The following is a 17735-nucleotide window of genomic DNA, read 5'->3' as shown; positions in this document are numbered from 1 at the left end:
CAGTTATGTTTATTAGGGTTGTATGTTACATCTAATGTTGTTAAATTAATGTTTATAGCATATTTCATTTTAAGGAGTCTCACCATGATGGTGTTTAGTGCTTGTATGAATGACACTGCATCTGCACCTTCTGTAAATGCTATTGTTTAAAAGTTGCTTGTGATGGGCTTTGGCTCATCATGTGACTTTCTCATCATCACCTGCATTTGGTGGTTATCAGTGTATTTCAAAAGAACAAAACAGATTTCAGTACTTTAATAGGTTGGTATATTAAGATTATATCAGTTAAAGAAATTACGGTATTTAACTGTAAATTTAAATTAAAACCGTAAAACCTAAAACGTTGCTACTGTATTTTATACGGTAGAATTCTGGCAACCACAGCTTCCAGTATTTTACTGTGAATTTGACAGATTTTTTTTTACAGTGTAGACTTGAAGAGAAATGTTTTGAATTCAACACAAATACATTTCTGTAGCAGTTTCTGAAATATTTCTGAAATAAATGAAATAATGAAATACTCATGATTATGATTTCCGTCTGTTAGTATGTTAACAAACCTTAAAATACAATAAACTATAATAAAATTATTTTATAAAATCTTTTTATTTTTTACAGACCCCCCCCCCCCCCCAATCATCGCCGCACAGAAGAGTTTAGAGCACCTTTACAACAGCACATATAAAAGACTATGGCGGTAAAAAATGCCGCCAAAAGTGAGATAAGATGCCATCGATTAAACAGGAGGATGCAAGAGTCTTTCATCCAGCATTTTATTGGACCAAGCTGCACTGCTCCAGGCCTCTGGATTGGGATATGGAGCTGATTAGACAATCAAAAAATCCCCTCATCTGACAAGTGGGGATTTTTTCTGTCAGTGAGGGGGTGGAGGGTGTTTGTTTTCCTCAGGGCCTCTGAAACACAGAGAGAAATTGAACTGAAGGGCCGAGGGTATTTCCATATGGGGCATGAGACACGGCAGGGAGGACACCCCTACTGCCCACCATATTGACACACTGACATGCAAGAATATAGGACACACCAAGTGTCTTCCTTTTTTAAGATGAAGTACAAACAGACATACCCAAATTAGGCTTCAGAAGTTGGGTGTCAAGTAGCCTGCAGACCACAACAGAGGCAGAGCACTGAGGAGGCGGCAACAGGAACATCAAAGAGGCCTGTAATGTGGAACTGGCACGACAAACTAAGCATGAGACAAACACTATCTAAGTATTGCACTCCTGAATAGCACATCAGCAAGAAACACATCCTTCAAGTCACATCTTTACGCACTAATGGACTAAATGTGTCCCTTGAATAGTTGTACTATAACCTTGCATAAACCTGCTGAAAATAAGTACTATATTTGAATTAGCTGGTCTTAGAGGGTTTAAGTTGCTCGATCTGATCTCTGAGACTGACAATTTGCACATGTCAGGCCCAAAACCCCTCTAAACACCAGGAGACCACCTAAAACTAGCAAACAGGCTTAAAATGGTTTTATTTTGCAACTAATTTTCAAAAACATGTTTTTGTCCAATAAAAATAAAGTTGAAAACTTTGCCTAACAGCCAAAAATGTTATCTAAATCATCCTAAGTGACTTGCTGTCTTTGCATACTCTATTAAGCCAGTCATAAGAAAATATTGTAATCTTCACAAAATTACACAGTTTTAGAAACTAACTATGCCTGGTGCTATATGCAAAAGCCATAAGATCAATTCTTTGGTAAAACACATAACTGATAAAATATGCTGAATTCATTGCCTGTGACATACATAAAAATAAATGTAAACGTAGTAAATTTAACATGTAAATATTAAAATAGCAACAGTACAAAGCCACGATGATAGAGTCCACACACGCTGCAGTCTGCAAACTGTGACCCATCCAGCCAACAAAAGCTCTTCTCTTTCCTTTTCCCGTCTCTCTCACTCAGACACACACAGAGAGTGTCAGACTGTCTTGTGAAATCAGATGGGAAAAAGCTGTGGCGAGAGTACTTGTACTCCTGGCTACTTGCTCATCAAACACACAGAGCACAGGCCAGTGGAGTCAGGTCCTTGAGCTGACACTCTTCACGGCCTCCTGCAGCTGTGTGAAACCAGCAATGCTGTTTCCACCCCTGCAGCTACAATTTAGAGAGAAAAAAATTGAATTATTCAAGAGTCCAAATAAAAATGATATATAAAATTAAAAAAGTATAATTTAAAAAATATAATTACTATAATATAGTTGTATGTATGTGTGTGTGTGTGTATATAAAAAGGTTTAAATATTAAATTATTTATTTACAACTCTCTCTCTATACACACACACATATATATATATATATGCCCCATATACACCATTTTTTCTATAAATATTGCATTTTTTTACGATTCTGAACATTCTCTACTATAACACACTTTTTTCCCCACACTATACTATCATTTGTACCTCATTTACACAAAATTATGTGCACTGCTGGTTAGTTGCTAACTGTATTTCATTGGTTCTGTACATGTGCTGTGCAAAAAAACTATAATTTTGAATCTAATCTTATAATAATGACTCAAACATCAGAGAAAAATAGATGAATGACAAAATAGCTCGATGACAAATGGTAAAGACAACGCTAAAATGCACTGAATGCAGCGCATCAAACCATACACATAAATCATAGTAGCCCTTATCTTTCTTCTCCTCTTCTGAAGCCCGTTCTGAGGCTCTTCAAAGTTTGCTGTTGTGGCAAATAATGCTTTGACTCTTTACTGGAAAAGCAACTTCACATTTGGGCACGGCCTTTTGTTGGCCTTCCTCATCATTCTCGTTTGTCATCATTATGACATCATCATGACAAACGACTGAGATTGATCATGAAGTTCTTTTTAGAGTACCGCTATCTTCTAGCCCAAGGCCACGCAGCACAGACCTGCCTTCCCCTCAGAGAGTGAGACAGCACTCTGGGGTCTGGAAATGTTCAGAGCCGGGAGAGATAAAGAAAGCGCACACTTTGAACAGATATCTTCTCTAAAGCGCTGCTAACGTGCACTGGAAATGTTTTAGATTTGAGATTTTCAAGTATTGTCAGATTGGACTGAATATTTAAAATAATGTGTTGGGGAAGTTACCACCTCCTTACATTTCTTACAGTTTCAGAGATTGTATTATAATTCCCACTATTATAATGGAACTTCATTTTATTATGTGTAAATAATTCTATATTTAAAAAGCACAATCTAATGAAATGATTTTTTATGACCATTAAATAAAATACAGTTTAAAAGGCATTTGGTCCTTTTTGTATCTAACTGCAACATCCCCTCTAATGTCAAAAATTAATTTTGACGTCACAGATCAAAAGAGAGAATTTTTTACAGTATCACAATGCTAAAATAATGTGTAAATAATTCTATAGGTAATTGTACAAAATTACTTTGAGAGAAATTTAAAAACATAATTTCTATTGAAAATATAAAAATTTTACTAGATTTATTTGCAGTTCTTTGACAGTAAAAAAATATAAAAATACATACTACTGTACATGTTTTAAATTCAACCTTTGTCATATCTGGACAAAATGCACAGTAATTACTAATCAGAAAAGAAAAATGATACTTAGCTCATTGTTTAAAGAACATTTCAAAACACTAATTCAAGCAATAAGAAAGAAACTAAATACTGTTTTAGACTGACGCAGACAGGGTTCCAGATTAAACTAACTAGTCTGGCTGTAGTTGGTTGTCTAATTCAGTATTTTCAAAAAAAAAAAAATCTTTTTTGATGTATATTTTATTGGACAAAATCACTTTGAGGAATTTAAATGAAATTAAATTAAAATTTAAATGATTTACATTTAAGTTATTTCAAGTAGTGTTATGATTCAAAACGAGAAGTAGTAAATGGCCATTAACTATAGGAAATGCCTTTACTAGATTACTAGAACAGAACAGAACATGATACGTAGCTCATTGTTAAAAAACATTTCAAAGCATAAACCACTAATTCAAACAATAAGAAAGACACTAGATATTATTTTAGACTGACACAGACAGGGTTACATTAACCATCTGACTAAACTAAACAAACTAGTTTGGCTATAGCTGATTGCCTGAAATTTTTAACAAAACATTTTTATTCAATCTCTAAGCCCTACAAGTAATTGTGAAACAATGCTGCATAATGCATACATTGCTCTATTACATCTCAAAGTCTTTTAGTTTGTATAAAAATCCCTGACAATTAAATTCTATATGTGACGTGAAATAAATGCCTTACAGCATCTCAGACTGACATCAATCACAAACTCTAATGAAAATGATTAGTTCCTCCTTTCACGGAGCGTCTACTGTTCCAGATCCCATATTCCTGACCTACCAAGACTCTGGTCTGGTAATGAACCTACATTATGCAATGGGTCTCTGGCCCGCAAATGTGGTGCCAGTGAAGCTGGCCTGCTCCCAGAACCACATCTTTAAGGGAGTCATCATGCCACGCCATGCACAGACTGGCCACAGAGCATGATTAAACCTCATGACTTCAAACTTTCCAAACCCTAGCCTGTCAAGATGAGCAACTCGACCCAGGCAATGAGTTAAACTCACTTTTCAACAAGTCACAAAACAAAGATGGCATATTGGCTAAAATTCTGTGATTTCAAGATTAATTTAGGCGCTTAGCGAAATTTGTCATTAAAGAAGTCATGTTTTTATTAAGAATTAAAAAAAAGAAATTTATCACTAGGACTTGGTGATAAAATAAACCCATTTCAATCATTCAGCAGTGAAATACACTATTCCAATTCGTACGTTTACAATACATGAGAAATAGCCCAGAATTAAATTATTTCATAAATTATATCTTGGAATTTCCTTAAGTACACAATTCATGGCTTTTCATAGCAGCAGAAGTCTGAAAGTTGCTGCAGTTTCTATGATGTTGATGTGCTAAGAGTGCCCCCTAATGTCCCGTGTAGTACATAACCAAAACAACTCCTTCAATCAGCACACAAATAATTACTGTTTTTAATTTCTAACTTAAAACTGCCTTTAATATAACATTATTTTCTTATAAATGCTCTTAGTATTTAAATTTGCTAGCTAAAATCATTAAAAAATGTCCCTGCTTAATCAGGGTCAATATGAAAATTGTTGTAGTATATAAGTAGTATAAAATAATAATAAGTGTAGGAAGTAATTTTCACACAGAATAAATAAATAAATAAATTGATATATATATATATATATATATATATATATATATATATATATATACACACACACGCATATACACACACACACACACACATGCAGAACTGAAATACTTAATAGAAACCTTCTGAAGCAGCAATCCTACGACCACCCAGACATACACAACCTCACCTGATCTTACAATGATCTTAGAAGTTCCTGGGGAATATGGGACTTTCAACTTTTGTGTGCTAAATGGAAAAAGTTTAACTGTTCAGAGGAATGAAACAGTATCCCATCTGATGTTCAACACACATCAGATGGCAAATATTATTATAGTGGCTCTGTGGACAGGGGCCGATTTTTTGGCTGAGGTGGTTTCATGTATCTCATTATGTGGCGGTAAGAGAGGAAAATTGCAATCATCTGGGTTCAGATTGGCATGGTCCACCTACTGTGAAAGACATTGTATTGTCTGATATCAGAATTTTTTTTTTTTTCATTGGCATCCCGCCTCGATCCAAACCATTGGGGATTTGGGCCTTTTTGGGCTTGAAACCAGAGTCCGATGATGGCGATGAATTCAAAGTCTAAGCATTTCAGCACATAGCAAAGGGAGAAAAGACAGACATCCCCTCTAATGCCACCAATTAATTTTGACATTGCAGATCAAAAGAGAGTAAATGTAACAGTACCTAAATGCGACATGACTCTCCCTGGGACGGAGATGGAGGGAAATAGCAACCACTGTTGTATGAGAGCGAATTTTGGCTAACCTTTAGTTTTGTGAACACTGACACCCTCTTCTTTTCTCTTGTATAAAAGAGCTAAAACAACACGCCAACATGAAGCGCTACCATATGTGACCCATACACCCTGCTCAACCCAGACTGAGGGCGAGCTAGTGCCGAATGGCAAAGCTATGGGCAGAAGCCTTGACCACAATCATCATGAGACCCTCGGAAAACTGCTGTTTATGAGACGCCAACTGCAACACACTCTCAACAAGGCAAAACTGTTTGTCAAGGTGATATTAAATGCATGTGCCAGAATCAAAATATTTTTAAATGGTTTAAGTAGGCCCCCTTCAAGCAGCATTCATGGCAAATATAACTTGTGCTGCTCTTGAGAATAACTTGGGGGGGGGGGGGGGGGGGGGGGGGGCATTATAATCTCAATTAGCCTGACTGTTAATAATCATAGATGTGTCGTCAAACATTATGATTATTTGGACGCTTGAGATATTCAGTGGTCAAACACTGACCCGAAAACTCGATTAATTAATTGAGTCAATATGTTTGGCTGGGATCAACTGACATACACTGTTGTTTTCATCTGCTTGGTTACGGTGGTCTCTGCAAAGTCCCTGTAATGTCTTTCAGATTAGCAGTTAGTTAGAACGGCAATTAGGAACCATTACAGGACCACCACAAGTTTACCAAAAAAGTAACTGTAAAAAAAGAGAATCACCACTTCCCACTGGAGACCCCCAGAGCTAATGGCCCTGAAAAATTCCAGCACAAGAAGCCTAATGCGCACTCACACACACAAACGTACGTGCACACGTTAAATAAAGAAAGAGGGAGATTGTGAGAAACAAAGAACCACATAATTTCCATGACCTTCTGAACTCTTCAACTTCCTTGAGATGGTTTCCAGGACAGGGGTGGCCGAGTGCAGTACAGAAATTACAAAATTCAGTATCGTAACGTTGCAAGAAAGTTCTATGGTTTTGAACCAACCTTGGGTCTCCCTATCTTGCACAAGGGTCTTTGCACAGCTGAAAAACTTGGACTTTTTGAACTACAGTGTTGAAACTATTCTTATCGGCTGATGGTAATTAGCGGTAGAGCCTACTAAAGCTGTTTAAGTATTACGGCATACCCGTAGATTCAAGCTCTGCTGATCTGGACCACATTTCATTGGTAGGTCCATTTGTTCCATCAGAAAAGGTTGTTTTTTTCAGAAGACCTGATCTCAAAGCATTAAAACTGCACTAAAAATTCTCCTAAAATGTTTTTATTTATTTATTATTATTACAAGTAATTGATATTTAAATACAATTATCATTATTATACCATTCTTTATTACAAATAAACCTAAGTGAATACTGAATACATCTTTTATTGCATGTTGTCATGTAATATAGAGTAATTTAATTTAATACAGAATAATTTAATTTTCTAAAACATAAAATATAAATGACGGTGACAGTTACTTCAGTTTTTAGCTCAGTAACAGCCTTAAACGATTCACTGACTCTGATTCAAAGTTCTGAGGCCTTGTGAGGCTGTTTTCATGTTTCATGAAAAAAAGAATTAAATGAGAAAAGACCAGTTAAAAAGAACTGATTCATAAGAGTCATTTGTGCGCAAATGGCTCATAGTGTTTTTGTTGTTGTAGGAAACACTGGTGAACACTGACGACACTGCAAATGAATGCACAAAAATGTCTACATTTTAAATTATTGTTATTTTTTTATGTTTAGTATGTCGAAATTTGGAGCCCTGAGAATGGTTATGGTTATGGATGACAGAATTTTCATTTTTAGGTAAACTAACCCTTTGGATGAACAACTGTTTTCTTCTCAAAGCAGAGCGACACAAGATCTAATGTGTTCTTTTACAAACTGTTTTTACAGATTAACATTTAATCACTACCGCTCCACTCAAGGATGCTAAATTTTTAGGGGTCACTTTCTCTAAAAATGCACAGTGTAAAACATTACGCCAACAATGGAAGGGCCAGAGGAAAGTATAACTGGGAAGGCGACTTTCCCAGAACCCACTAAAGCACTGTCCAGTGAATGAGCCATGCCTTTGCAATGTTATCCACTCCCAGCAGTCTTTAGGAATTACAAGCCTGTTCTTTCATACAAATTATGTCGCCAAGAGCCCACTGGAGCCTTGAATATGGCACTCAGAGATTGGCGGTGTAATTTGATTGAGCGAAGAACAATGTACACTTAGCAGAGACAGATCTCTGACCAACCAACAGACAAGAACCTGGACACATATCACACTACCCATATTCATTAGAGCAAAGCTAAGACGGAAGCGAACAGTTCATTAAATTAAATAATCCTAAACAGAGTCACACACATTTAGATTGATGTGAGACAAACTACGGCTGCAGAGAATAGGCTTCTCAGTGGGGTTAAAAGTTCAGATGGGTCACAACCCAACTGACCAGTATCGCTGAGTTATGACTACATGCTACACACATCCAGTGCTGTTGCTTCACAATACTGTCATTTTAAGGTCTTTTGCCTCTGATGGTGCGATATGGAAGGCTTTTATACCACAAATGAGCCACTGGCTAACAGGTTTGGCCTTCATTTCTGCCAACTTCTCCCAGACCACCGGCGGAAATCTTTATTAAAGCATATCTATCATGGGATCTGATATTGCTGGAAACACGAGGGCTGAACCTGTACGTGACTAAACCTGCAATGACGGCTAAACTTGGGTCAACAAAACATCACAACCAGCTGATGAACAGAATGAACATGGCCAAATAATTTTTGGATCCATTAAGGAACTCTTTGCCTGAGTGTGTTAAGCCAAAGGCATCAGATATTAGCCAAAGAAAAAACATGTACTTCAGTGAAAACAAGACCTTCTGACCTTGTGTACAATGGAATCTGCATTATTAGTGTCGTAAATTTGACTGATTAGTGATAGACGTAGCATAGAATCCTAAACATTTCTGATTTCTTCTCACATCTTCTCAAGTTTGGGGTCAGTAATATGCATATGTGCGTGTGTGTGTGTGTGTGTGTGTTTGAGTGATAAATTGATCAAAAGTGACAAAAAGGCATTTATAAAAAAATATTTTTATAAATGTTTTTTTTTTTTGTACAAAAGATTCTATTTCAAATAAATGTTGTTCTTTTGACCATTCTATTAATAAAAAAAATCCTAAAAAAACTGTATCATGGTTTACACAAAAATATTAAGCAGCACAACTGTCAACATACTAAGAAATGATTAGAACATTAGAATGATTTCTGAAAGATCATGTGACACTGTAGTAATTGCTGATGAAAATTCAGCTTTGCCATCAAATGAATAAATTGCATTTTAAAATATAATAATATAATTTGGTGACACTTTATTTTAAGGTACAATTCTCGCTATTAACATCATTAACTACGACTTTTGCCTCAATAAATTCCTAATTTGCTGGATTAGGGTTATAGAATATGGTTATGCAGAATATGTGCTTTATAAGTGCTAATAAACAGCCAATATGTTAATAAAAGGCATGCTAATAAGCAAATAGTTAATAGTGAGAACTGATCCCTACACTAAAGTGTCACCTATAATTTTAAGGTTTATTTTATTAGTATGCACAAATGAGATGAACTACCATTTTCTACAAAAGGAATAGGGAAATAATTCTGTAAAAACTTTACAATAAGGTCTCATTTGTTTATTAGCACAGTGCATTATCCATTGTTTACAGATACAGAACTTTCGATCAAAAAAAGTGTATCAACAGGGTTTCTGCAGGATTTTTAAGACCTGCACAAATAAAATTAATACCATATGAGCGGGGTAGGGTAATATCTATATTAACATAATAAACTGTGAAATGACTGTCAAAAAGCATGATTAACAGTTTAGATACAAGTTTTCACAAAAACAAAAAGTTTTATAAAATGATACACTTCACATTTCAGCCTCAAACCATTTTTAAGAAAATGTATGAGTCAAAAAGTATTAATTATTATATTAATTTAAACAATTATTTTCATTAAATTATTATATTAAATAAACAACATAAATACATTTTACTGTTTAGATTTTTATAATCAATTATCATCCTATCGATCCACTAGTTCACATTTACAGCTCTGCGTGTTTGCAGGGTAAAAACATGGGTCGATTTTCGCATTGGTCTGAACAAACCAACAGGAAAATACACATTCATTCTCTGCCAGCAGGTGGCGCTTTCGGGAACAACAGAAAATTAAGACTTTCTTGTACAATTTAAGACTTTTTATGGCCTTAAATTTGAAAAACTTTTTAAGGACCCGCGGGAACCCTGATTAAAAATGTTTAGATTAACATTAAGATTAATAAATCCTGTATAAGTATTGGTAATTGTTAGTTCACGTTAACTAATGCTAACAAAAGAAACCAAACTGTAAAGTGTGACCATTTTATGAAACATTTAACCATGCACATCTTTAACCATCGTAGAGGGCATATTGGAACCTACTCAGGTTAATTTGACCTTCATCAAACTACATGCTGACTGCTGCTGGTACAAGAGTCTCTGCAGGCACTGCTGGCCTTCGTGACAGTGTTATAGTGCAGTCTCAGGGGGGCAAACACCTGGGCAGGTCTTGCATCCCCCAACTCAGAGAACAAGAGAGAGAGAGGGTCAGAGAGGAAAAAGAAAGAAAAGGAAAAAGGCATCTGTTTAGTTTCACCAATCAATGGACGAAACCTCTGCACCGGCCTGAACAAACACAGAACGCAAGCTGTAGCAGGTGGTGGAAAGACCTATTAAAACTTCCTCTCTTTCTCATGTGAGAGGTCTCGCAGGGCCAGGGTCTCCCCTGGACAGACAACCTGTACCTACAGACAGCTGTGGGCTCAACCTGCATCTGCAGGCCGAAAGGAAAAAACAAATAAACTGTACAGAGTGCGATTGCTAAGGGCAACGGCCAATCAAAGGCTTGTCGGCGGTTGCACTTGCTGAATAAATGACCTGCCTTGACAGGAAATTCCACCAGCAATTTTAATTCTGATCAGGCTTCAAGGAAGTGGAAAGAATAAAAACACATCAGTTATAATGACAGGAAGTCTCCAATCACATGGCAAGCAGCTGTTGCCAGCGTAGGGATCAAGGAGCCATGAGTGGATGGAGGGATTCTGGTGTGAAATGCAGATGGAAAGAAGAAGATGAGATGGAGGGGAATGAGAGCAGCGAGGTAAAGCCTGCATTTCACAAAACACTCATTTTTAGTTGCCCTGCTTGCAGGTTTAAAACCCAAATCAGAGGAAACCAAAGAGCAAAAGCTGTGCGTCACATCACAACTACCAGCGATGTTATGCAAATATACCAAAAGCCGCTTGTTAGGGGGTCCCGTCCATATGGAGATGTTTAGGGTGCTTTTCAAACCATCTGCGTTTTATACCAGGCCTGGCTCACGAGATTGGGGGATGCAATCAAATTAGCCGAGCTCTATGTGAGCTTCATTTTAACAAGGCTATAAATTTAAAAATGTAATTGAAATATGACGCTTTAAATATGATTGGCTTCAGATATATGATTGAAGCCAATGGAGTACCCTTGTGGATGAGGGCGTCTCAGTACTGACTGCTGTGTCGAGTTAACGAATGGAGAAGCCAAGAAGTCTTTGTGGTAGGAACCACACTTAAACTAATAAAGAGAAATATCCTGACATTATTCTTTTACAAACAAGCAGAGGTGGCTTTGATTAAGCACTTTCACATTTCATAAATCAATCAGCTCAAGGAGTTTTTATTACTGTATTGTGCTACATGAGGTACAGATTTACTATTTAACCATTTGTGACCCTGGACCACAAAACAAGACATAAGGGTAATTTTTCTTAATTTAAGATTAATACATCATCTGAAAGCTGAATCAATAAGCTTTCCATTGATGTTTGGTTTGTTATAGACAATATTTAGCTGAAATCTGGAATCTGAGGGTGCAAAAAAATCGAAATATTGAGAAAATCGCCTTTAAAGTTGTCCAAATTAAGTTCTTAGCTATGCATATTACTAATCAAAAATTAAGTTTTGATATATTTACGGTATGAAATTTACAAAATATCTTCATGGAACATAATCTTTCCTTAATATCCTAATGACTTTTGGCATAAAAAAAAAAAAATCGATAATTTTGACTCATACAATGTATTGCTGGCTATTGCTACTAATATACCCCAGCAACTTATGACTGGTTTTGTGGTCCAGGGTCACATTTAAAGGAGTTATACTCTTTTAGGATTCAACAAAAAGGAAGGCAGATTTTTATACCTTCCAAGCTTAAACATAGGTTTCAGTGATGAAACATTACAGGGCTCCAGACAAAAAAATCGAGTAAGGAGCCATTGGCTCCTATAAAAGAAAAACTTAGGAGCCAAATTATTTTTTTAGGTGCCACAGAATAAAAGTGGTTTATTTTATTATTATCATTTTATTTTTCCCCCCTATTTTAACATTTCAATCATTTTGTCATGTGTTTATGTCTTATCTTTTCTAGGCTTTATCAGCATTTTAATCCATCTTGTAGATGATCAGGTCGACCGGGGGACTAAGGTTCACTTAAAGTGTGAATTAAATGTCTTTTACAACTTGAAATATACAGTCACAAAGAATTGTTCGTTACACAGAATCTGTACCAATATCATGGACCATAAGCATCACTTGGCAACTGAGTGCAGTGCATCCTATAAATGTTGTCACGTCTTTCACACATTCAGTCTGTTTTTCTTCATTAGTAAAATGCAATTTTATAGGAGGAGTTGAATCATGTACAACAGAATAAGTAAAAATATTAATATGCAACAGCGCATGAATATAGCAAAACGCTCCTCTTTATAGTTATTTTTCTAGCTGACTGATGAGTTTATGGACACTGAGTGGTTATTCTGAGGTAAATGTATTACAATGCAATGTTTACAAGCTTTATACATTTCCTCAGTTTGAAACAATGAGCTTTTACATAAAACATTTCAGTAAGTTGTACTATAGGCTTTCTTATTGCCTACCTTTTGATCATGTTCATTTCATACTATAGTAGTAAATGGAAATATATAATGGGTTCACTTGCTGCTTTAACTGAGGTGCTAAAGAGATCGCGCCTGAGCATTAAGTGCGATACTCTCCGCTCGCGCGATCCGGACGCATACACGGACCGTGTGGACGCGGGGTACAGGTGTTTATATTACCGAAAGTGTGCTTGTGGTCCGCATTAAAGAGCACCCAAACCGCATCATTTGAATTTCGTAGCATTTTAAAGCTGATACTTTGTTTATTAAAAAGTAAGACAGCACAAAGCTTTTTGCGATTACTGGATGGCAAGTGCGCTTCAAATAACAGGAAGTCCATGCATTAACACAACACAGCATATAGACTAAGATCTCGATAAGAAGATCGACCGGACAAGTGTAAATGCATCTGGTTGTTGAAACCACATATGGTAATTTTACTCCTCCCATAATATTAAAATAATAGATGTGTGAGAGCGTTTTATAGGCTATATGGCATGTTATAGTCAGATATGACAGCGCAATGCAACAAGCATCACAGCGGATGAGTAGCGGAGTATTTCTTCAGCAAGCGACGCGCAAACTGAATGAACCTGAAAGTAAGCCGCAGACGCTCAACACACAATCTTCTTCATTAAAAGTAGCGAGACTAGCCTATCTTTCCAGTGCTGATGCCGCGCGCTCTCTTGATATTGAAATTAGCTGATAATTAATAAAATTATCCATTGCTTTCATTGACGTGAACTCCGTTATATTTGCATATGAAGCGAAGACACATTTATGTGGCCAAGTGTAAATGGGGAAACGTTTTAAAAATCATATAGATATCCGATCAGAGAAAATGCATGAAGTGATCAGGTGTAAACAGGCCCTTTCAGGTCTCTCTCACTGCGTTCAGCAGACTGTGTGCGGCAGAGACGAGGACTGTTTGAAACCCTTTTCAGTAAAACTTTGATGCGCATCGTCTTATGTAAGTTTAATACGTGAACATAACAAAAGATGTGAGCGCAAAACAATCGGGAAAAAAGTCCTTTCATGCAAATTATATATAGTCGCCAGTGGCGACCTCAGCAAAAACTCGCTTCACTCGCAAATTAATATTTTTGGTCGCAAATGCGACCATTTTAGTCGCAGTTTGGAGCCCTGCATTACCATGGTATTTACAGTAAACACCAGAAAAAAGTGTTTCTGAATTTATACCGCCAGTTGTATAACTTCTACTGGTTACTACTGTATATGAAAAAATTGTTGTAATTTCTCTTTTCTTCCTCTTCTTTTTCTTTTGGTAAAATTTATTTAAAATAAAAAATGTAAATACATTTTGTGAGACATTTGAATATGTATGTGTTCCAGAAAAGAAAGAGAGCCAGGTTTGGAACAACTTAAGTGTGACTAAATGATGACTGTATATTAATGTTTAAATGTAGAAGTGGGTGGTGATGGCGCAGTGGATAGTGGGTGGTGATGGCGCAGTGGATAAGACACATGCCATTGGTGTGAGAGACCCGGGTTCGAATCCACTGTGAGACACCAATGTGTCCCTGAGCAAGACACTTAACCCCTAGTTGCTCCAGAGGCGTGCGACCTCTGACATATATAGCAATTGTAAGTCGCTTTGGATAAAAGCGTCAGCTAAATGAATAAATGTAAATGTAGAAGGATATAGAAATTTGTCTACGAAGGATTCATCTATAGCATTTAATCTTTTGAAATGTCATGCACCTGAACTGATAGTGGACCCAACAATCTCAACAGAAAGGCGAAAGTAAACTGGTAGCCCTCCACAGAAACGCAGGCACAACTCCAAGTGATGTTCTGATGATAGAAGCCATCTTGAATAACCCGTCTGCATCCACTTAAAGCCTGACTCAATGCCGTTACTGTTCTGCCATTTCAAGCAGAGCCGCTGATGGGCAGGCATCTCTTTTCAAAAAAGCCATCCCCCCAGCTCCCCTCTCAGGAAATGGAGGCCACGGCTGGTCAAATGAATCTTAATCTGCACAGGTTTGGAGCTCTTCAACGGAACCAGACGGTCAGGATGACAGCCCACCTGACAGCGATGAAAATCAAAGATCTTCACTGAGCAGCCCGTTTCAATTTCAGAGCTTGTCCTAAGCTGTTTTACCATGAAATCCCAAATTGCCTATTTTGATTGAATACACATCAAACTACATAAGTTATTGTAGATCTTAACAGTGGTTGACAAGGTGAATGCATGCACATTTGTAGTTAAATGTCTGATTTTGTGCAACATAAATATCACTTTACTAGCCTACAGTGTAAAACACCAGGAAAATACATTTTAATTACATTTATTTTGAATTGAATTAAGCATAGGTTATGACCTCACATCGTAGTTGGCCGGAAAACTTAAAATTGATTAATAGCATTATTTTTCTCTCCACAGTTCATGTGGTTATAGTTCAGAGTTGGCGAATAACTAACTGGAAGCAATGCTAGTTTTTCCAGTAACAGTCTACTTCCAAATGAGCAGCGATGTAGCATGACAAAGTGCTGATTTTAAAGTACGTCACATTATATTGTACATGCAGCTTTATAGCTGGACGAACTTGAATCACACAGGCACTCCTAAACTGATTCAATTAATCACTTGAGTCATTTTTGTAGTGATTTTTTAATGCTACTGTTCTTCATTAAGTAATGCAAAAGTTTCTATATTTATAAGTTTCATTTAGTGTACATTATAAATAAATTAATCAAATGGTTTGCATTAATGGAATAAACAAACACTTTCTCTACTTGTAGTTATATATAGTCTCTGCTTCCTTAAATAGTTTCATTGTAATAAGCGATTTTTGTTTGTACAGTAGTTGCCAGTGTAGCTACTTTATCACAAGGTTAGCTTAAAGGGATATTTCACCAAAAAAATTAAATTCTGTCATTAATTACTCACTCTCATGTTGTTCCAAACCCATAAGACCTACGTTCATCTTCGGAATACAAATTATGATATTTTTGATGACACCTTAAAGCTTTCTGAACCTCCATAGACAGCAATGCAACTGACACATTGAAGGCCCAGAAAACAAGTAAGGACATCATTAAAATAGTCCATGTGACATCAGTGGTTCAACCGTAATGTTATGATGCTATGAGAATACTTTTTGTGTGCAAAGCAGTGTTAATTTCGTTGACAAATAATTGTTTTCACAGACGAAAACGAGACAATAACGAACTAAAACTCGTTTTGAATGACAAAAACGATGATGAAAATATTTTCATCAACCAATAAAAACGAGACGAAAATGTTAGGGAGGAACAATTTGGGAAGAGATTCATGCAGAACGAATCTGCTGTGTCGAATTGTCAGTTTTGACCAGTATTCACATAAACATCACATAATATTGATTATGTCTTAAGTGAACGTAAACAGTAGGGAGAATGTGTGTATCACTACATTGCATCCATTGCAACCATGCATTCGGTTTTAAAGGGATAGCAGCTTATTATAGCAACAAAAGAAAGACAGAAAATCACTCACTGCTCTTGACTGAATCACTTAAGTAGCACTAAAGATTGCTCTAAATTTATCTATAGAAATAAATATGTCTGCTTGAAAGAATGAAGAATATGGTAAACAAGTTGTTATAAATAATGCATAATTAGCCAGATATAGCCATTGGTATTTAATTGAAAAGAAGAGCATGTTCTTGTTCTTTATGAGAAGTGGTTTTATTTAATTTTAACATGAAGGCATGTTGTGTGTCACCACAGTTAAATCAGTGTCTATCGTGATAAAACCTTAATATCAAACCTATATAATGAGTTTGGACATTTTAGAGAAATGCTTAACAAATGCATTACACTGTAACTAAACCCATTCGATTTTAGCCGACTTAAATTTACTGTAGATTTAGTCTACTAAAATCTTAAACTCGACTAAAACTCAACTAAAGCTAAAAACTATTCAGATGATTAAAATATGACTAAAACTAACTGGAATTTTAGTCAAAAGACCATGACTAAAACCAAATCAAAATGTGTCGTCAAAATTAACACTGGTGCAAAGAAAACAAAAATAAAGACTTTATTCAGCAGTTTCTTCTCTTACATGTCGGTCTTCGCCACGTGTTCATGAGAGTACCACGATGTGTCAGTTGTATGCTGTCTATGCAGGGTCAGAAAATCAAAAATATCTTATTTTGTGTTCCGACGATGAACAAGTTCTTACGGGTTTGGAACGACATGAGGGTGAGTAATTAATGACAAAATTAAAAATTAAAATTTAAAACTTTTTTAAAATGTAGTTTAACCACTCTATATTATATTACATACATATTCTGTACATAATACAGAATATTACTGTAAATATCTACCTTCAGATTGATGAGCTGCCAGCGGTGTCTGAGTCTCTTTACAGTAGGACACCACCTCTCTGGGCAGGAAATCCACCTGAGTTATCTTAGAAGGTCCCAATCTGTGCATTCGACGTCTGGGGAGAAAAAAATAACGGCCTATGAATGTCCTGCAACCTGACACACACGTGCACACACTTGCATGCGCATTAAAGCAATAGCAATAACAAATTGACCGCATCACGGTGACAAAATACAATGTTACATCTAATATGCTGTAGGGTTTATTATTCAGGTCCATGAACATATTGTAAGTTTGGATGACCCTCATTTGACTGCTAGAACTAATGTTTAAAGCATTCTCAGTACATGGCATGGTGCATCAATCACTGTCACATACAGCCCTGGGCACACAGCTGGAGAGTGACCAGCTGAAAACACTTGAATCTGACAAACTTAAAAGGAAAGGGGAATGAGATAGAGGGAGCGAGC

General features: G+C 36.4%; 1 protein-coding gene across 1 annotated transcript in view; it reads right to left on the bottom strand.

Annotated features, from left to right (window-relative positions):
* Nucleotides 1-762: 762 nt before the first annotated feature.
* Nucleotides 763-17735, bottom strand: part of LOC306847086 (cytoplasmic dynein 1 intermediate chain 1-like) — a 24244-nt gene continuing 7271 nt past the window's right edge. The window contains exons 5-6 of the mRNA XM_079380842.1: nt 17265-17380; nt 763-2131 (exon numbers count right to left, since the gene is read on the bottom strand). Coding sequence (XP_079236968.1) covers nt 2079-2131; nt 17265-17380 — 169 coding nt within the window. The 3' untranslated portion in view covers nt 763-2078. The remainder of the gene's footprint in view (nt 2132-17264; nt 17381-17735) is intronic.

This window comes from Barbus barbus (assembly GCF_936440315.1).
Source record: "Barbus barbus genome assembly, chromosome: 27".
In the NCBI taxonomy this organism is placed as follows: Eukaryota; Metazoa; Chordata; class Actinopteri; order Cypriniformes; family Cyprinidae; genus Barbus; species Barbus barbus.
Note: the sequence above shows the minus strand (reverse complement) of the source record. Positions and strands in the feature narration are given on the sequence as shown.